A 21,497-nucleotide genomic window follows, 5' to 3' on the forward strand; every position below is an offset into this window, starting at 1 on the left:
GCAGAGCCTGCTGCAGTTTCCCAGGGGATGAAGCACTACAGTGAGTGACCTGATTTATTTGCATTTTCTTGCACCATTAGGAGACTGTGGTGCTGATGCTGGGGCTGGGGGGAAGCAAGGGAGACAGAGCATGGCCTGAAATCCTCCTCCAGGCTAAACAAAGCAGGTATTGATGCAGCCATCCATCACCCTGTCCAATGCCTGGAAAAGCCTTTACAGGAGAGCAGCCACGTCCCAGAGCTGTGCTGTGAGCAGGGCCACAGGCACTGGAGAGCAGGAGGCAGCACCCGTGTCCTGCTGTTCTCCAGGGCCTGCAGAACAAAGCCTTGCAGGGGGTGTGGAGAGAGGGGTGCCAGAAAGCCATGAGTGCCCAGGCAGGGGTGCCCAGGCTGCCTTTGGCAGGGCTCTGACCTCCTCTGTGCCTTTGGAGAGTGGCCTGAGCTCCTGTTTGGCCTGCAGAGCAAGGGCAGTGGTGAGGCTGGAAGTGAGGAAATGGGCTGTGAAAGGGAGCAGGGCTGGGGCCATACCCTGTGCTCAGAAAACTACTGAAGTCGTTCTCACCTACTCCAAACTGCTGGGCATCTTTGCCTTTGTCACCACAAGGCTTTGGACAGGTCCCTGAGCACCAAGGGAGCATTGGGCTGCAGAACTCTTGGGCCATGGGGCAGTGAGAGTTTGTGCCTGTGCTGTTCAGGTGCCCTTAGCCAGGAGAGCTCCTTGTGTGTCAGTGCTGTGGCTGGCACGGCCCGGGTGTGCCCCCACTGTCCCCTGGCTGTCCAATAGAGTCACCTTTTGATCTTTTATATGCTGTAGCTTTCCCCCCTCAGTGGAGCAGTTGCCATGCAGTCTCCAATTTACATGAATGTTAAAAAGAATGACACAAAAATGCTGTTGCTGTAACAAAACCTATTAATAGCTTTGCAGAGAGGCACTGACGCATCTGAATTAAAGCTGGGGAGAATAATCATCTTTGCACACTCAGTTTTCCCAAGATGAGCAGTGACTTTAAGTACTCAAAAATGCTTTCAAAGGGGGTGATTTTCCAAATAGTTTCTTGAAATTCTTGCTTGAGACATCTCAGCTTGGGCTGACACAAGCTGAGGCAAATGTCTCGAGTCACTGTTGGAAATTTCTGCTGAGTGGCTGTGCCTGGAGCACTGCTGAGCAGTATCACAGGATACCTTCTGTTTTCCTTGATAAATGTTTGGTTTATTTAACTAGTGTTACTTCCAAACACAAAACATTTTCAGTAATTGCTGGAACAGAGCTCTGGCAGTGAGAGGTGGGTATGGATGGAAGTGGTGCTGCCAGGGTTTGAGGTGGCAGTGCTGCACCCCAGGGATTTCCATGTGTTTGACTGCTGGCCTGGCTGCCCAGGTATCTCCCTCCCTGCACCTCTCCAAACTGGGGTGCAGTTTATTGGTTTAGCACCTGGCAGCATGGCCCTGGCACAGCAGGGTGTGGTGAGTGGTACCTTCAGACCCTGCTGCTCCAAGTGCCCTGGGCCAAAGCTGGTGTTGCCTGACTTGCCATGCTGAGCCTGGATCTGAGCTGCAGCTGGTGACAAGGAGAGCTAAGGATCTTCATTTGGGCCATCCAAAGTGCACCAGCTTAAAAATGCCTGCCACAGATATTAAAAAATTAGGCCCTCTTCTTTCAGGTCTGAGTGTGATTCTCCCAAGTTAAGAGTATTAAGATCAGTTTGTTGTTGATACTGTGCTGGGTAGAGGCTTGCAGATGCTCCATGACAAAAATGTAATTGCTAAGAATGTTGGTTTAGTTCAATAAATAGAGAAAGCTCAGAGTCTCTGCTGGTCACCTTGGTACAGCTTTGGTGTCTGTATTTCCTTTTTTAGCAAATGTACAGTCCCCATATTATCCCATAATCCCCTTAGTGGAATATGCACATATTTGGAACACATGCTTACCAGGACTGACACTGTCATATGAAGTTTGCCTAAACTCTGTGTTTTAAAACAGTTGTTGCAGAAAGGGAAGCAGAGCCTGTTATTGGTAAAGCACAGGAGATTTTTGCCTTTTGTTTTCATTAAGGTGTCGAGTTTATTATGATTCCCTACACATGTGCATAAAAACCAGCAAGATCAGAAGGAAAACTGGTACTGATTGTGCCTCAGATTTCAGAGCTGCACTGCAGGATGCTGCTTTATGTGAGACAAGGCCATTTACCTTTCTGAGACAAATCTGTCCCAAAGAGAGTTCTTTGGGCTATTGAAAAGCATCGTACTGGATTTTTCCTGTGGACTCCATCAGGCTTTCTGGTTATTACTGGTAATTGAGCATCTCTGTGTAGGAGTGGGGAATTTATGGCAAAAGGTTGCACAGGGCATAATGGACAGACTCAACAAAAGAGATGGAAAGAGATGTGCTCTCAATCCTCCTGTGCTTTGCCTCTGTTTCTCTAGGGTTGCCTTGTGATTTTCCTTGGGATATTTTTAGTTTGTTTGTTTTGGGGTTGTTTTTTTTGTTTTGTTTTGTTTTGTTTGGTTTTGGGGTTTTTTTTGTTGTTTTTTTTTTTAGGCCATCTCATTGGTATTGGTTTTATTTTAAGACTGGTCAAAGATGAGATACATAGATCACCCCAGACAGCTCAATGTAATAGGTCTTATCTGTCAAGTGTTTTCAGTCAGGCAAGGTATGAATGTATCTTCTAAAAGGAGAGCACAGAAAATATGGTCTGTACTCAGCTTTTCATTATTTCTTACAGGACACAGGTATATCAGTCAAGCTGCAGCTAAAATTGACGTGGATTTTGATTATGATGGACCTCTGATGAAGACAGAAGTTCCTGGACCACGATCTAGAGTAAGTTTCCAAAGCATAGTAGCTTGGGTTTTTTTTGTCTTTAGCTGTGTCTAACTTGCTAGAAAACAGATTCATTTCAAACCTTAAATCTGATATGAATAAATATAATTCCATAAGTCTACACCCACTTTTATCAGGAGGTTGAGAATGAAAAGCTCATAAATAAAATGCCCCTCTCTGAGAGGCAGATCTGAATCTCAACTGCCAAGTTCCCATATGATAATTATCATTTCCATAGAATAATTCAAAGCAAAAGAGCATCATTTTAATAAAACATCTGATCAGGCTTGGTCACTTGTGTTCCTGCTGAAATAGAAACTTTTCATTATGTGAAATAATTCTTAGGTTTTGAAATGAAGCAAGAGTTTGAATTTGCTGGGTGTTGTTTTACTCTGGCAGAGTCAGCATTTGTGCCTGTGGTGGGTTTTGGTTTTTGTGAGGTTTTTTGTTGTTTTTAATCAAAAGGAGCTGTCTTTCTAGAACCAATGTACCAGTATCCCTTCTGTGTGACTCTGGCTTCTCTTATTTTCTGATTTCTCTCTTGTTTTCTCAGTTCAGTTGGTCAATATAGAAGAGGCAGCTTTCCCTTTTTGGAGATTTACAGTTAAACTGTGTTTGCAGCCCGTTTAGCTCTGCATGCCACAGGTCATAGTTTTGACTGTAATATTTGCAAGATGCACCATGAAAGTTCCTGTGGCAGGTAGAGTTGCCTGGTAAGCACACAGGACTATGAAGTTTGCATATGATTTATGGGATCATAAAAAAGAAATAAACATTCTCCATCAGTGTTTGCTAATTACACGCCTGAGACTGTGACATTTGTTTTTGTGCAGGAATTAATGAAGAAGCTGAATGGCATTCAGGTAATTTGTCAAGTTTTCTGTGTTTTGGGGGGTGTTAACACTTTGATTTCAGAACTTGTTTTAAAATCCTGGTTTGTATGTTTGTGCCACAAAGAAAGGGGAAACACTGACTCCAGGTTTCCACACTGAGTACATTATGTGTGGTTTATACATGCCTTTGAATAAAATCTTTTGTAGTATATTTTGAATACTGCAGGATCATTTTGCTAGGGATTTGGGATTGCTAGGGATCAGGGATATTTTTTTCAGTATATGTGTTTAAACTATGTGTGTCTAAAGAAAAACTTCAGAGTTGTTACAGAGTGGCCAATGAAAACAAGATATATTATGGCTTGAGTTTAAAAGTATGTCAGCCTGAGTACATATTGATGAGCAATTCCTAAGATGAGCAATTTTCTCCAAGTCTGTACTTCATTTCTTTAGAAAAAGTAAAGACTTGCCCTTTTAACAGTCATAAAAATAGCTGTGCAGTTATTCCAATGCAGTGAATACAATGTGTCTTTTTATCCTAGCATTAGATATTTTTATCAGATTTGGCTGTATAACCATTAGTTGCACCTTCCTACATACTACCACTTTTGAAAGCCCTAATTGTTTTTTTCTCCTGCAGAATGCAGAAGCTGTGCACTTCTTTTGCAATTATGAAGAGAGCCGAGGGAATTACCTCGTAGATGTAGATGGCAATCGCATGTTGGATCTCTACTCTCAGATTTCTTCCATCCCAATAGGTAGGAGGCAGTTGTAGCAAAATGTTTTATTTTGTCCTCAACCTGTTTTGTTTTGTCCTGTAATTTTCTTAGCTCAGGCACTACCAGGGAAGTTGGTTGATTAATTTTAAAAGACAGAAATGACATAATGAACACCTTGTTGTGATCAGGGACAGCTCACTGCTGTGTAGTGGTGGGTTTGGATAGCTGGAGGAACTACAAATTCTATTCCTAAAGCTCTCTCAAAGTGCATAGTGGTGCCAGGAAGAGCTGTAGTATTAATCTCAATTTGAATGTGCAAGTTCCGCAATTCAGGTTGTCTTTGTTGGCTTGGATCTGTGACTTTGTGACTCTGTAACAGTATGTTACTGTTTCAAACATTAATAAGCATAATGTGGACATTTTAATATGAAATTACAGGCTTTAGTTAACATTTCTATCTCAATAAGTGTGGGGGGGGAAGAGTGTGCCACGTGGACTGCAGCAGGATGAAACAAGCCCAGCACTGAGCTGTGGTGCTGACTGAAAGCAAAGGTGGCAGCTCATTTGTCTGGGGGAGCAGGCACAGGGCCTGGCAAGTGCCTGGGAGAGTCAGCTGATTGCTTTGTGAAGCCTTGCAAGCAGAAGCAAGGCAGAAATGTGAGCCCCAACTGCAAGGCTTGCAGGTTTCTGTAGGAGTTCACTTCAGTCCAGTTTGTTTGCTCCTCATCCAGGGTTCCTCTCAGCTGCTTAAAAATACACTCCTGCAGAAGCAAAAAGAGTAGAAGTGCTGGGGTAATTTAAAAGGTAGATCTTGTGCTATGTATAGAAACTGTGATGACTTAAAATCATCCCTACAGGCCTCCTTTCCTTGAAACAGAATTGGATGGTGTTCAGGTTGTTACCAAACTTCTGGCACCTAAGACCTTGTGACTGTGATGGGTGTTCACTTAGCCCAGCCTTCTTTGCAGGCAGTGTTGTTGCTGTCCTGTAGCACTCAGTGAAATCATTCCAGACCCCTGCAACGGCTGTAGTTTGTTTCCCCCAACACAAGTTCTCACTGCTTTGTATCTTTCAGGCTGCACTGAGATCATTTGGCCTCTGCTCATGAGGAGATAGGGGTGAAACACAGGAGCACAATGCTTGGATGCCAGTGAGCTTGGATTTTAGGTTCTAGGAAAGGAGATGCATTTACATGGCTTGCCATTCTTCACACAAGAAATTGATTTGGAGAAACAAATCTCAGTCATGTATCAAATGCACACTCCAAAGTATGAAAGTGGGTGCATACTCCAAAAGCATGAAATTGTACTGACAGTGCACTGGGGCTTTCTGACCTTCTGAAGCTGGATGGTGCAAGCACACCTCTTTTAATCCAGTTTTGGGTGTAAAATATTGAAGTATTAAGGAGGAGATAGTTTCCTAACAGGCAGAAGTGGGCAGGGGCTCTGCAGTTTACTTTCTGTGGTTGGTTGAGACTGGTGACATAGGACAAGACTCCAGTGCTGTGACTGACCTCCTAAGCCATGTAGTTCCTCAGTTCCTCCTTCTCATGAGGCAATGCCCTCCCAAGGACAAGCTGGGTTTTATCCTCAGGAACACATTCCTCAGTCCCAAAGGAGTGCAGTGCTTCTTGCAGCTTTTCAGATAATGGCTCTGGGATGTGCAGCAACAAAGAGTAAATGGAAGTTTCATACTTACAGGCTGACCTCAGCCTAACACACAAATTAATTTATATGTTTCAGTTGTGCTGAATGACAAGATTATCTGAAGCTGCCCAGGTTATTAATAATGTCCCTCTTGGTGACAGAGGTAGGGCCTGGATTGGGAGAGCAAAACAAGATCACAAGGTGCTTGTTAGTCATCTGTGATTATCTCTCTGCAAGTAAATCCAATAAAACCTTTCATGAATCTGTCAGGGCTCCCCAAGATTTAATAATGATCTGTTACACTAGAATATATTTATCAGCAGAGGTTGAGAAGTAATAAGTGCCTGTGTGGAGAGATAAGAAATAAAGTATAAAAAATCTCTAGGCAAAGATGCTCTAGGCTGTCTCTTGCTGAAAAACAAAAATTGAAATAGTTTTTTACCACACTTTTATGGGCAGTTGTAGCACAGCTGTCCTTTCATCCTGCATCTATTCTGTCTAATAGAGTTAGAAACCCCATGGAGCCAAATGTAGGAAGGATGTTATTGACATATTTGCCAGCAAACATCCTGGAATAGCAAATGAAACAATGTGTTTTCCAGTGCTGGGAAGGTCTGTTTTGTTTGGGGAGATGCAGAGAGGTGTAGTTTGATATTATTGACAGCAGCCGGCTGCTCAGTTCAAAGGATTCTTTGGGCTTTCTCCATCTCATTATTTCAGCAGGCTCCAGTTGTTTTTCCTTTTGCAGACAGGCACATTGATGAGCCTGGAGGACATGTACGTTCCTGTCACTCTGATCCAGGCACCCAGCAAGAGTGATGGGGCAGGTGCCCTTCCTTAGAGCCAGCTCTGGGAGCACATTTGTAACCCTGCAAAGCCCTGTGCTGGTCTTGGCACTGCAAGGAGTTAGTGCCTGTGTGCCATGCCAGCCTGGAGCTGTTTGACTTGTCTGCCACGGTTACAGAAAGGTTTTTCAAGCATTTACTTCTTCCTGCCTGTGAACCCACATGCCAGCTCAGCTCCTGTCACACAGCCCCTGTCACAGCAGCTGGGATTTCAGGGTCCTCTCCTCCTTCCCTGGGGCCCCTCTGAGGAGGCCCAAGGATGAGGGGGTGTTAGGAGAAGACCAGACCCCTTGGCCTGAAGTGAAGAGAACGGGAGAGAGATCCTGTGTGGGTGCAGAAGGGTAAATCAGGGGTGGCAGAGGTTTGTGTTATGTAGAGAATGGTATCTCTGATACAGGGCATCCATCTATGGGAACACCAGCCACAGTTCTTACAGGCAACACCAGAGCTGATCCTGGAGCTTCCTGAGCAATAGTAGCTGTGCTTTGGAGATTTCTGAAACACTTGATTTACTCTCCAGGGGGCTCTCAGTGGCAGCCACAGGTGCAGTTCTCAAGGACACAGCTCTCTGTGTGTCATTCCCTCTAGCTGAACAGCTCTTCCCATGACAGCAGATGCCATGCAGATTTAGTTGTTCTGTGTCCCAAATAGCCAGCATTATTATCTTCATCATAAATTTTAACAGATTTATCAGCATGACATGCTGCTAAAACAATATGGATATTCTTTGTTTTCAGCTAATATATTCAAAACTGAATTTATAATTGATTTGTTAACACAGTCTCCTAATGCTCCATTGCTCAAACAAGATAATCAGGGCTGTTGTCATTCCAGGGGAATGGGGATTCAGAAGCACAATAAGCTTTTGGAACAAAATTACCATTGTCTGACTTCTTGAGCAGTAGGGAAGATGAGGTTTCCAACTGTTTCTACAAGAAAATTTAAAAGATGATGTTAATCTCTAGCATTGGTATTTCATATATTAGAGATCAGGCTTAAAATGAAATTTCTGGCCTCCTTCAAAGATTATTTTTCTTAACAGCAGATAAATTGGTTTTGCCTGTAAGCAAGCAAGTTATCCTTTAGACCATCAATGGGTATAAATTAAGCACTGATGCTTAGTTTCTTAGTAAGAAGGATAAACTGTTGCATCTTTTTTCAAGTAAAATTTTGTCACAGTAAGGAAATGAGTGTGCCACAGCTCCCAACAGCAGTGCTGTGCTGGGCCCTGCCCCCAGACAGCCTGTTGAGGGACAAAGAGCCCAGAGGTTTGTCCTACTTCAAAAGAAGTCCCATTATCAGTAGTTAAAAATACCCAAGTTACACATAAACAGTCAAGCATGAAGTTATGGTTATTCACTAGGTTATGCTTTGCATTACTTCATTGAAACCAGATAAAAAGAACTGCTTTCTTTCTTTGTTCTTTTTAATTAGGTTACAGCCATCCCTCTCTGATAAAGCTTTTACAGCAGCCCCAGAACCTGGTAAGTGAATTAGAACATGAGGGACGTGAAGGAGTTCTCTCTCTCTCCTTGTTGTGGGCTTTCTCTTTTTTCCTTAGACTGATAGTGAATGCTAATGATTCCATTTAATGTATGATAGGATCTGCTTGCTTTACTTCTCACTAGATGAAAAGAGCTTTGTGGTGTTTAAGAAAACACCAAAACCTCTGGGAAGTTTTACAAAAAGTAAACATTTGGGTGATGCAAGCACTTGATATATTTGCAGCCACATTTAATTCCTAGTTCAAACTTACTGTCTCAAATTAATAATTTTAATCATGTTTTCTGAAGAGTTTTTGAGCCTGAAAGCAAGCCCAAAACCTTGAGAGATAATATAATATCTTGGACATGGTGTCCTACATCTGGAATGCCGTGGGAAGTTTAGGGGTTTTTTTGAACTTGGGGATGGTGACTGATTCCCATCTCCTAAGTGCACTCCAGCAGGGCAAAGAAATGCAGACATTTGAGTTCCCTGAGCTGATTTCCTTTATGGAATACTCATGTCTTCAGGTGAGGAGTTCTTCCTTTCCCAGGACTAAAATACCTCAAGTTAAAAACAAACAAACAAACCCCAAACAAATAAAAACAAATAAATAAAAACCAAACAAACAAAAAAGCAAAACAAAATCCAAACAAACAAACAAACAAAAACCCTAGGACTAGAAATGCTGGAGTTATCAAAGGCAGATCTGGATATTTTGGAAGGTATAATTATGAATATTATTAACTCTTTATTAACTTTATTAACTCTTTATTAACTTAATCATCTTTATGAACTCATAAAGATGATTTCTGAGAATAATATCTTCACTATAATGCAACAGTAGGCAAAGCCAGATTTAAAAAACGAACAAGCAAAAATCCCCAAACCAATTTAAAAAATCAAAAAGCCCATTTGCTGGTGGCAGTTGCTGATTTGCCCACTGGGGAAGGGCAGGTGGCACTCCTGGAAGCCTGCAGTGAAGGAACTCCTCCAAAGTCCCACCCGAGAGGCACAGCTTTGATTAGTGTTAGCAAAGGGGTTGGTGTTTTCCTGGAAGGAGTTTCCATTTGCTTTGTCTGTAATGCTCCACATGCCCTCTCTACAGCCAGCTATAAACACAGAATGTGCAGCTGTTTATTTGAGCCCACAGCAGCTTGATGTCAATGTGCTGTTTTTCTCAGTTCTGGGCATCTCATTAACTACAAAAGAAAAATACTCTCTTCTGCTTAATGGCAAATGTTGTCAATTGACTGTGACAACCCATAATCAAATTCACAACAAATGCGTGCTCTTCTCTTTTGAACTTGATATGAAAATTTACTTCTGAACTGAGATAAAAAGTCAAGTAAGATTTCTCATAGCTACTAAACAAACGCTTTGTGTTAACCTGGCATTAACAGCCTTGCTTAGGTTTTCTTTTAAGCTTGAGTCTGTTGTAACAGTGTGTGGAAGTAAGACACTTAAACAATTTACAAAGTCCAAGCACATCAGTGTTCTGTCTTGTGTGATACTTGGTTTTCCCTAGGAATCCTGATTAAATGTCCTTGCAGGTGCAGTGTGACCACTCACACCCCTTGGAATGAATATGTGTGCTGAGGAGAGCAACTGAAGGATGCTGATAAATGTGCAAGCTTGAGCTGCACTGAAAATATGAGCTGTGTGTCCTCTGGAGACCCATTGAAACTTAACTTATCAAAGCTCAGCCTTTCATTTCAGCCATTACTTGTTCAACAAGAAAAACAAAAAACAAAACAAAAGGGCAAATAAAGCTTCTTGGCAGTTGGCAAATTTTTTGAGCTTGTCCTTCTCTGAGAAAATTTAATTTAAAATAAAGAGTAGCACAGTATGAATCAAATAAGATTACCCACAAAGACCAAGAGCAGCAATGAATCAATTTTAATTGATGACACATTTTAAATTAATTGCATAAATGTGACATTCATCTCCTTTAGTGGACTGGGGAGGCTGAGGGGCTTTTTCCAGAGCTGCTCCTTAGAAACCCTTGTGTGGGCCTGCAGGCTGCTGTTCCCTGACACCAAAATTACCTTTCCCAAAGGTGGGAATCCTGATGTGGCCAGTTCACAGCACCATTGGTGTTGGAAGGGACCTCAGGTGGTGTCTTGGCCAACCTCCTGCTCCAAGATGGGTCGCTGTGAGATGGGACCAGGGTTCTCAGGTTTTGTCTGGGACTTTGAAGACCTCCAAAAGAGCAGCCTGTTTCACTGCAAAACCTTCTCCCTGTACCCAAATCAGTACTTCTCAAGCTTTGATTCATGCCCATGGCTTCTCATCTTCCGCGGAAGAGCCTGGAGCCTGGCTCCACCTTGCCAGTGTTCCAAAATGCTCTGTCTTGAAGCTCAGTAAGGATGAAAATGCTGCTATCCTAACTGAATTTAGCTACTCAAACTGAAAGCAAGTCAGATAAAGATTTTAAAGCATATTTCCTGTGTATAAGGAAAACGGAGATTGAGCAGCTAAAATGGCAATATAGAAGAGGAAATGTCAGTGTGAGTCAGCATGCACCTTTCCTAAGGTGTCCTGCAAGAATAAAGTGGTAAGGATTAGACAGAAAAACATATGCTAAGGCAGGAATAGTAATCTTTACCTTAAAGCCACTTGTGCCATGATACAGATTTCTGCCTGGTATTTATGACTAGAATAAAATGGAACTGCTTTGATATCAACATATTTTCCATGTGATAGTAAGACCTAACAATTCCTCTTCCTTTGTCTTTTTAGAGCACTTTTATCAACAGACCTGCCCTAGGGATTTTACCTCCAGAGAACTTTACAGAGAAACTGAAGGAGTCTTTGCTGTCAGTAAGTTTGAGATACCTGTGGACTGATCACTATTATTTTCACCACTGTTATTAGCATTTTGCACTATACTTGTGTTCAGTATTTCAAGAGTGATTTTCTGTCTTTGCTGACAGGTGGCTCCTAAGGGTTTGTCACAGGTGATGACCATGTCTTGTGGATCCTGCTCTAATGAAAATGCCTTTAAAGCAATATTCATGTGGTACAGAGTAAGTAAACCATTAAGTAAATCCACATCTTTGTAGGTTTAGATGTAGAAATGAGTACTTACTCATAATCAGAATTGTTATTGCAAAACAAAGTGAGGCTTGGAGGTTGTCTTCCTCATGATGTTGTTTATGTTCAATCTAGTATAAAATCTTTATTAAAACCTCTTTGTCTAAGCTTTTACTTTATATTGACACAACTTTAGAAGTTATAAAGTAAAGGAAAGAAAGAAAATGCAGATTGTAGGCAGCATGTGAAAGCCACAGACAGGGTATTCCTTGAATCCAGTCTTGAATACCAGCATTCCTGGTTTGTGGTTCAGCCATAAATGCCTTGGTTACAACTACAGGAACCCTCATGTTGGGTTGTTTGGGTTTTTTGCAGAACAAGGAAAGGGGCCATAATAATGTCACAAAAGAAGAATTGGAATCTTGCATGATTAACCAGGTAACATTTGTTGTTTACCACACCTACAGATGTATCACTGGTTTGGGCTTGGAAGGGAAGATTGGGAGGAAAAGTTTGGTTTGCTACATGTGAAATGGAATCTGGGCTTTGTACATTTAGGAAATGGTGAAATGCAGACTGCTCCCAACAAATATCAGGGAGTCATCAGGAATGCATGGGGGTGCAGCACAGGGGAGCCCCAGCCTCTCCTCTCTGAGCCCCCTGGCCACCCCCAGGCACAGCCACCCCACAAACATGTGCTCCTGTTTGTGTACAAAGGGGGGGACTGTGCTGAAGGCTCAGCCTTGCCTGTGCCACAACCTCCACACCAAGGATTCATCCATGTTAACCCCAGGGCTTGGGACCTGGGCAGGGCTGGGGTGACCAGTGTGCTTGCTGAAGGGGAGGCTGTAACAATTGGTGGTGTCTGATGGAAGAGGAGCTCAGGGGGCAGTGGAGGGGGGTGTTTGCCCCTGGCTGACCCCACTGTGTCCTCTGCTTGCAGCCCCCTGGCTGCCCTGACTACGCCATGCTCTCCTTCATGGGTGGCTTCCACGGCAGGACCCTGGGTAAGCTGTCCCTTGTCCCCCTCAGCTCACTGTGCTTGTCCTTACCCACACAGTACCAGTGGAGAAGCTGCAGGTTTGTTAAGGTTTGCCTTGGAAGCCCCTCCAGCACTGGAATGGTTGAGTGACAGTAGGAATTGATTTTGTGGTTTTTGAAAAATTCTTTTCAGACAGGCTCTTATCTTCATTCTGAATGTGCAGTTTCCTGTCTGCACTCATGAAAATCTACCTCCTGGGCTAAAATCACCACAAACATGCTGTCACTCACTTCTACTGGTTTATATCAGCTCAGGCCTTGTTCTAAGCATGTTACCTGAGAGTGCTGTAACTGTGAGCTTTGTGTCTTTGGGAGGGTGAAACCCACCTTGTCTGAGCAATCTGTTCAGGCTGACAGAGGTTCTCCTGCTCTTCTGGAACAGTGCATGTGGAAACTGATGCTTAAGATCTAGAGCAATCCATTTAAGCCTGACTAAATCCAATTACCCAGTATTTCAGAAGACAGTAAAAACACAGAGCAGTTAGGAGAACTCTACAATCAGGCCATTTCATCTCCTGGTGGCTTTTTTCTTTTATTGGTCCTAGATGGGTATGATTTTAATTTTTCCCTCTCTGGGCTTAGGTTGCTTAGCTACAACTCACTCTAAAGCAATTCACAAACTGGACATTCCCTCACTGGACTGGCCTATTGCTCCATTTCCAAGGCTAAAGTATCCCCTGGAAGACTTTGTGAAAGAGAATCAACAGGAAGAAGCCCGTTGTCTAGAGGAGGTAAAAAATTCCCTGGCAGCTTTCTGTTGTTTTTGATTTGAAATAATGAATAGTGTTGGTAGGATTAGTGCTTTTCACTAAAAGAATGTTTTCAGGGATTGGAACAGCCTGTGATTGGAGCAGCATTCACTGTTGTTTACAGTCAGACCTTTCTCCCTGCCAGCTCACTGGGACTTCAGGGCTGCATGAGTGACACCAAAGTGAAATTTCACCCTCAGAACTTGGTTGTATCACAGTGAACTCACCTGCCAGCTCTTGCCAAAGGCTATGGGCTGAGAGGGAGCACAGTGTGGGTCACTCTGGATAACCAACCCTCTCTGCAGAGAGGAGCTCTAAGAGTATTTCAGCCTTTCCAGCTTCTCCATGGCATAAAGCTCTGATTGTGCAGGGATGGACCCGTGAGTCCACTTAGCCAAACCTGCCTCACTTCAGAGAGCACAGCACAGCACATGCCCTCCCTGGGGCTGCCCCAGGGCAGCTTTGCTGGGAGAAGTGCAATGCTGGATGCCATTATTTTACAAACAAACAAACAAACAAACAAACAAACAAACAAAACAAAAAGCCAAACATTTTCTTAGCAAGTCTGTGCTGGGCTTACTGGCCCCCTTTGGAAACCATTGCTTTGCACAGCCTGCAGGGGCTGTGAGAGGGATTTCAGGCACAAACACACCCTTAATTGCAGCAACTGGCACTAGGAGGTTAATGAGAATTATCTGTCAGCCCCTTACAACAACAGGATTTTTGCACTATTTCATCTGATTAATTTTAATATATCTGGAGTGGCTGACTGGAAAAAGTGAATTTTCCAGATTGCCTTTTCTAATGCATGAGCAGAGTTTTGGTTTCTGACACAAAATCTAACCCATATCACTTAGGTGGAATGAGAGCAGTGGCCCAGTGAGCTGCAGTGGTGCTCAGCACACTGCCAGCTGAACCTGGCTAGAGCTTTCACAGCACTGCAGAGGAATGTGCAGCTAGTTACAGTGTGATTAGGACATGGTTTGAACCCATTCAGGAACAAGAAGGCAGTGGTAAATGCTGGAGGAACCACTTGTTAATCCTTTGTGCCTCCTGGGACCTTTATAGCCAGGACTTTCCATGCAAAGTTGAAGTTCTGATGAGATTTAATCTAGCTGGGAGGATATGATGTACAAATGTTTTGGAAGGAGGGTGTACATTCATAAGTGTTTGATTTACAGGTGGAAGACCTGATTGTAAAGTACAGGAAAAAGAAGAAGATTGTGGCTGGAATCATTGTGGAACCAATACAGTCAGAGGGTGGGGACAATCATGCTTCAGATGACTTCTTCAGAAAGCTAAGAGATATTGCCAGAAAGGTAATAACACATTTCTCTGGGCACTCAGGGGTAGTTAAAACATGCACCCACACATTGTGGATGTCTCCAGAGGCTTTGCCCTGCCCCAGGCTCTTGGAGGGTTTCAGAGGCCTCCTTAGCAGCAGTCAGGGTAGGTATGTACTACATACCAGCAGTCCCTGCTCTCTCCCATTTGATTCACACTAATGCTTTACTCAGTCCAATAAATAATCTTCTAATTTTGAAGTGAGAGAGAAATTACTCTGATTCATTAGCTATGAATTCTGCAGGTGTGTTCTTTAAATGATCATGCTAGTTGCTTGGGGAGGTTCAGTTTCTGAAGAAGCAGGTTGTGAAAAGTATAAATGTTTAATGACATGTTTTTAATTGCAAAAAAAGACCCCTGAAATGCAACCTGGGACCAGCCATAGTGCTGATGTTCCAATAAAACAATGAAAAGGACAGATGTCTTGATACTTGAAGTGTAAAGTTACCTATTTAGAAGCTATGACCCTCAGTAATACTTACTGCATGCTTTTTTTCACCCTCAGAACATCTGTGTGCTGAAGAGATGCTGCCAAAAGTACTTACCCATTGTTTTTAAATACAGAATTATGATATAGCTTGCTCTCCCTGTCACAAAATTTGGACAAAATAGTCCTTCACATAAAAACCCCACACTGCCAGCTCACAAATAGCTTTTTCAGCAGAATTGTCTGAAAAGGCAGCTTTTCATGCCCCCTAAACTGACCAGCTCATGCTGCTACTGGTACTGCCTCTGTGCCACATAATGCCCAACTCTGACTGAGGGCAGAGACTTCATATTTCCAACAAACAAAGCCCCTAGAAATGACACTCTGCTTCCCTCAGAGGCTTGGAAAATGCCACCTCTGCTCCTCGCAGATGTTTTCAGGTATCCTCTAGAAATGCTCAAGACTATATAAAAACATGTGCTTGATGAGTATGGGTAGAAAACAAGTTTCTAGTGCCTTCCTGAAAAAAGAGCTGAATTTTTAATTGTGAAATCTGACATGAGTGGTATTGGTGGAGGGGTTGAGGAGGGGAGGTTGGGGCAGTGAAGGAAGAGGAAGAAGGGGTGTAGCCCATGATTGGCTTGTGTTGGTGTGTTCACTAAGGGAGGTGTTCCTGGTCTGGAAGGGGGCCTCACACTCCCTGCTCCTTGTGCTGATGTGGTCACTAAGGGAGGTGTTCCTGGTCTGGGAAAGGGGGCTCACACTCTCTGCTCCTCTCGTGTGTCTCTGCAGCATGGCTGTGCTTTCCTGGTGGATGAGGTGCAGACGGGAGGTGGCTGCACAGGAAAATTCTGGGCACACGAGCACTGGGGCCTGGATGACCCAGCTGATGTGGTCACATTCAGTAAGAAGATGATGACAGGAGGATTTTTCCACAAAGAGGAGTTCAGGCCAAATGCTGTAAGATTTTTAATGATACTTGGACTCGTTGCTAGTTGGTGAGCCCCTGAGGAGTGACTGCGATATCCTTGGAAGGGACAAGGTTTCCTCCAGCAGTGCAGGTTCAGTTGGATGGGGCTGCTGTTTTACAGAAACTTGCTGTGTGCTCACACAACAGTTGTCATCACCTCTTCACTTTTATTCCAGTTGTTGTCAGTCACCAGGGTCATAAAGCTGGTGGGGGGAAAGAGGAGAACTGGGTTAAGCCTAATGGAATAAACCTTCAGTACAAAATCCAACCACAAACTGACACTTCTCCTGTAGGGCAACTTGGGAATTTCAGACCTTGTTTATCAGCATTGCAGATTCTGTCAGCAAAATTTCTTCTTTGCACTAATGACATTTTAGATGTAATAAATGAAAAGTCAAATTAATGGGAAGAACATAAAGCTTGATGTAGAAGCCTGTATAGTGATGCTGATTTCCTTTTATTTGTAGCTGTTTTGGTGAGACATCAGAGTAGCAAGGCAGAGTGCACTAAAGAGAAGCATGAAGGGATCACCCTGTGTTTCAGTTCAGCAATGGGATTTTGCTTTACAACATAGAAAAGGGGGGGTTGGTGAGGTTAGTGCATGCCTTTTCATACACCATGTTTGCACTGCCAGTGTGATGCCTTGCTTTTCTCAATTTATAGTGATTTCCCTGTTAACATGTTCCACAACTCTTTCCACTCTTTCCCCAGCCCTACCGGATTTTTAACACCTGGCTTGGAGATCCATCCAAGAACCTTATGCTTGCTGAAGTCATTAAGGTTATTAAAACAGAAGACCTTCTAAACAATGCAACCCATGCTGGGAAAGCACTGCTGACTGGGCTGCTGGATTTGCAGGTAAACATCTGGAAGGATTGTGGATAAGAAGGAGAATTTGGCACTGAAGTAGGATCTGACCTCATCCAGTTTAAACATTTAAACTAGAGCTGGGGTCTAGACCATTATAGTGACTTCAACACAGGCCTGAATAACTGTGTCCCATTTAGAAGTATTGAAGTAAACTTTATTTTACTGACTTAAAAATGCTGGGTTTGTATAGCTTAATCCAATACAAAGGGTGATCCCCGAAATATCTGAAGGGATGTACCAATTAAATTACTTTGCTAGAAGGTTTTGTTACCTTGAGCAGCTGGTATTTCCTTGACCTAAAGTTCTTTTCAGAGGGAGTTCCTTTCATATTTTGTTCCAATTCTGCTGGGCTGTTGAAATAAGAAAATTCTATCTTTCCCTCCCTTGTTTAAGGGAAATTCCTTACAGCTTCTACTGTGGAGCTCTACAAACAGGCATTTAGAGATAGGCTTGCAGGTGCTCACCTCCCAAAGGCATTTTGCATAGAATAATTCCAAACACAGTCCCTGCTCTCTCCACACCTTTAACACATAGCAAGCAGGAGAAGAGAGAATACTACAATATCATTGGAGGGTCAGAATACAACTAGTCCTATCCAAGAGATGGCTCTTCCAAAAGATGAGGACTGTGACTGAGAATAAGTGATGCAGATACTACTGGCAAGTGGCTCAGAGCAGGGTAAGGGTGAGCTGGTTTCCATCCCCAGTGCAGATGGTTTATGCTCAGGTTTTCCTGGAGTCCACTGTAGATGTAAATAAGGTGTGTTATGCTTGTTCCAAAGAATATTTTACTTGACTCAGCTCATGGGTCAGACTCATTCTCCCTCCCTGCTTTGTGTGGGCTCTGCAGGCTGAGCAGGGCAGGAGGCCATGTGAGCTGTGCTCCACTCCAGTGGAGCGAGGAGGCAGCAGGGTTTCCACCTGGCAGAGCCAGCCTTGCCACCAGGTGCCCTCTGTTACAGCACCTGCCATGTGCTTGTCTCTCCTCCCTCTGCAGGCTCGTTACCCCCATCTCATCAGCAGAGTGAGAGGAAGGGGAACATTCTGTTCGTTTGACACTCCAAATGATGCAACTAGAAACAAGTTAATTACAATAGCCAGAAACAAAGGTAAGGAGCTGTGTGTGTGTGGATGAGCTTCACATGTAACATTCACATGTGAAGGCAATGCTTCACATTTTCCTTTTCATATCCTGCATGAGTATTTCAGTATCAGAGGACAGTAGGGAAATGACAAGTTTGGATTTAGGCTTTTCTGGAAATACTTGTTGTCAGAGCCCTCAGAGCAGTCTGCTGCATGGTGTGTACATGTACCAGCCTCTGCAGGTCTGAGGTTACTGGAAAAGATCTGTGTAGGGGATGAGATTTTGTGACATCAGGTTCAGAGTCCTCTGCAGTGACCTTAGGTGCCCATGGACATGGCTTACTTCTAGAAACAGGAAAGTTGGAAGAGAGTCAATGTCACTCAGGAAAGCACAGAGAGAAGAACAATGAGTTTTATAAATACATAATTCCTATACCTAGGAACACCTAATGATGAAATATGAGTGCCTAAAATGGGCACAGATCTACAGTGGCATCCCTCTTTTCCCATAGAACTGTTAACAGCTGCAGACAGGCCCAGGTATCCAGAGGGAACCTTGGGATCCACACCTAAAATTCTCTCTTTAACTGTGTGGTCCCTGTGTTTGCTGCTGTGTGTTTTTGCTGTTACTCCTATCTCTTGAAAGAAGCAGGTAGGGTGCATCTAAACTGTGGTGAAAACAAACTTTTATAGTGTAAAAGACACCATTTTTTGTTCTTGGAAATTAAGTCAGCAGGGAGAGAAGGCAAGTGGTTTGTTACATGGTAAACCAAGGTTCTGCTTTAAGGCTAAGCCCAGCTTAGTAATATGGGTTCCCATTCAAACATTTCTAAAAATTTATTTTGGGCCAAAAAGTGCATTTAAAGGACTGCAGGGAGAGGTTTGAAGGCACTGAGACATTTTAACTTCTTGTCATTAAAAACAAGTTAGTTTAAAAACCAATGCAAAGAAACCTCCTGTGTCTTGTTGTGGCACCAGGACACTTAACCAGGAGAGTACTGCAGCTCTGAAATCTCAGATGCTGTTTGAGCTCTGTGCTGGGTGGATTCTTTCCATTGCTGTCAGGATTAGTCCCAATACTCCAAGAGTTTTATAGAACAGCTCCAGGCACCCACAGTGTTCTTCTAAGCTGCTGTGAAGCTTGAGGCCATTCACACCACAATGTTCTGTATCGTGGTGTGCCTAGCAGGATTTGGGGAGCTTCTGCTGGCCCTCTACAGTGAGGCTATCTGCATTCAGAGACCTGAATTTTTCTGGATATTTAGGAAAGATGGAAATTACTAGAGGACCTATTGTGTTCTCATTTCAGGTGTGGTCCTGGGAGGCTGTGGAGACAGATCCATCCGTTTTCGTCCCACGCTGATCTTCAAGGACCACCACGCGCACCTCTTCCTGAACATTTTCAGTGACATCTTAGCAAACTTCAAGTAAAAAGCAGTTCCCTTGCACTGAACAGCTGATTATGAAATTAGTTTGCATTAATTCATGTCTTCTCTACTTACAAGATAAGTGTAAAGTCATAAACTGAGGTTTGTGTTCTGTCTGTAGTCCTGCCCAAGGCAAGCTGCTCCATGCACACGCGGCCCAGGCAGAGCATTGGCACTGGTCACCAGCAGGTCCATGCAGCTGTCCCTCACTGTGCATCCCCAGAACCTCCCTCTTCTGGCCTGGGCCATGCTAACTGCAGAGTCCTCCCTACAGCCATGTCCCTGACTCTGCACTGTCTGAGCAGGACCTGGAACAGTCTGTTTCCACGGTAGATTTGCATCCAGAAGCAGCAGCGAGCGTGGCCAAACACCCGGAGCCACACGCCTGCCACACAGAGTGCCGTTCTCTAATGGCAGCTGGGATCAAATCAGTGTTCCAAGGAAGGCTCTGCTTTCCACCACTGCCAAGCACAGTATTTTACAGAATAATTTCCAGCTTTATTCCCTCGAGTACAGGCATCTGCCACACCAACTGCATCAGGGCGGCTCTGCCCAGCCTGCACTCACTGCTTCAGGGGCACTGGTGCCCTCAGCCACACCTACAGCCCTGCAAGTGGCACTGAAGCCCTTGTCCTTTTGTCCTCATCACAGATGGGTTTTAAAACTTTTGACTTCTCTTACAAGCAGACTTGTACAGAGAAAACTCTACCCTGAGGTATGTAATCTGACAAAGCGTAGAGAACCATGCAAAGCACATTCTTCCACTTCTGCCAGCAGTCTAGAATGATTCCAAATTATTTTACCATTTGCCCAGAACACACAATAGCCATTAATTTATCTATTATAACTTCTACACGAATACTTGAGGTATTTTGTAAAACTAAAGCAGAAATGCCATTATCTGGTATTAGAGCCACTATAGTGAAGGCCTAGTCCTGACTGCACATTTATAATGCAAAGTAATTCTATTTTTGTTCTAATAGTATATTCTAAGTCATTGATATTTCAGAGATCTTCTAGAAAGCCACAGGATCAAAAAATGTGTCAACAGTTCATTGATTTTTCTTCAGAGAATTGTTTTGGATGTCTCTTTACTGTTTGCTGAAGGCTGACTTGAACTAGATCTGGTGCCTTTCTTTTTCTTTTTCTTGGTGAGCATCTGGATTTTGTTTACTAATTTTAACTTTTTGTTGTGCACCAAAACACAGGGACCACAACGGACTTTTACAGTTGCCCTTTCAGGACCTGACCACAATTTTTAAGTGCATAATAAGAAACAGAGAAGTTAAAAGATTTACATGTTTAATACAGCTACCAAAATGTGAAAAGGTTCCTTACCTGCTTTGAGAAGTGTTAATCATGGTTTTCCCATTTTAAAGTACTGGTATTGGGAAACTCAAGCACAGTCACTTCTGCCAGCTTAATCCCAGAGGGATTTCTGTAAACCTCTGCAGAATGCAGAATTCTGGTGCCAGCTGGGCAGAACCTGAGCAGGTTTTTGAACAGAGGTTGTAGAAATCTGGGGGAAGGACTGGTAGAAATTGGTGTTCAAGAAATCTTCATTGTCATCGCTGTCCTCGTAAGCGTATTATCAGCACAGGAAAGTCAAACCAAGAACTGGATTTGACAGCATTTTGGGAATTAGTTTGTTCAACATATCAGTGCAGTAGTTTTAGTGAATGTCTCTAGCAAGTCTTGTACTTTTACAGAAGCAAAGGTCCAGTAATTTGAAGTCTTACCACATCTTCACTTTTATTATGACTACTCTAGGTGTTTTTATAATTTTTACTGACACTCAGTAACTGTATAATTGTGTACAACATGTTGATGAAATCGTTAGAGAATACATAGAAAGCACTGCAGCTCAAGCATATAAAGTTAATATTGTTTACAGCATACTGTAGACAGTGCCAAATAAATGTTTAAATAAATACTTAAGTACACTTCATGGTGTAACTAGTAACTGTACACAGATTCATAACAAATGACATCAATCATGTGTAATCAATATTCTTAAATAAAATATTTATAATTGAACTTCTCCAGGGCTTTTCATTTTACACCCAGTACATGCCTGAACTGAACCATTAGTGCATATTAAATACATTCTGATGAAGATAAACCCCCAAAAATTGCAGTATATCTGTACAGCCCACTGTATTTTACTGACATGGTGTTTACACCAAGGAACACTTGGATTTCT

The 21,497-nt window shown here is 43.1% G+C and overlaps 1 protein-coding gene across 3 annotated transcripts in view; it reads left to right on the top strand.

The window, feature by feature from the left end:
• Positions 1-21,331, top strand: part of ABAT (4-aminobutyrate aminotransferase) — a 48,733-nt gene extending 27,402 nt beyond the window's left edge. For all 3 annotated transcript variants that reach the window (XM_030229904.2, XM_030229905.2, XM_018916033.3), the window contains 14 exons: positions 2,726-2,823; positions 3,657-3,686; positions 4,297-4,414; positions 8,301-8,350; positions 11,091-11,171; positions 11,285-11,377; positions 11,760-11,822; positions 12,328-12,391; positions 13,008-13,156; positions 14,356-14,493; positions 15,738-15,905; positions 16,627-16,773; positions 17,782-17,893; positions 19,177-21,331. In XM_030229904.2, coding sequence (XP_030085764.1) covers positions 2,726-2,823; positions 3,657-3,686; positions 4,297-4,414; positions 8,301-8,350; positions 11,091-11,171; positions 11,285-11,377; positions 11,760-11,822; positions 12,328-12,391; positions 13,008-13,156; positions 14,356-14,493; positions 15,738-15,905; positions 16,627-16,773; positions 17,782-17,893; positions 19,177-19,298 — 1,433 coding nt within the window. In that variant the 3' untranslated portion in view covers positions 19,299-21,331. The remainder of the gene's footprint in view (positions 1-2,725; positions 2,824-3,656; positions 3,687-4,296; positions 4,415-8,300; positions 8,351-11,090; positions 11,172-11,284; positions 11,378-11,759; positions 11,823-12,327; positions 12,392-13,007; positions 13,157-14,355; positions 14,494-15,737; positions 15,906-16,626; positions 16,774-17,781; positions 17,894-19,176) is intronic.
• The last annotated feature ends 166 nt before the right edge of the window (positions 21,332-21,497 follow it).

Source organism: Serinus canaria, chromosome 14, assembly GCF_022539315.1.
Source record: "Serinus canaria isolate serCan28SL12 chromosome 14, serCan2020, whole genome shotgun sequence".
Classification (NCBI taxonomy): Eukaryota; Metazoa; Chordata; class Aves; order Passeriformes; family Fringillidae; genus Serinus; species Serinus canaria.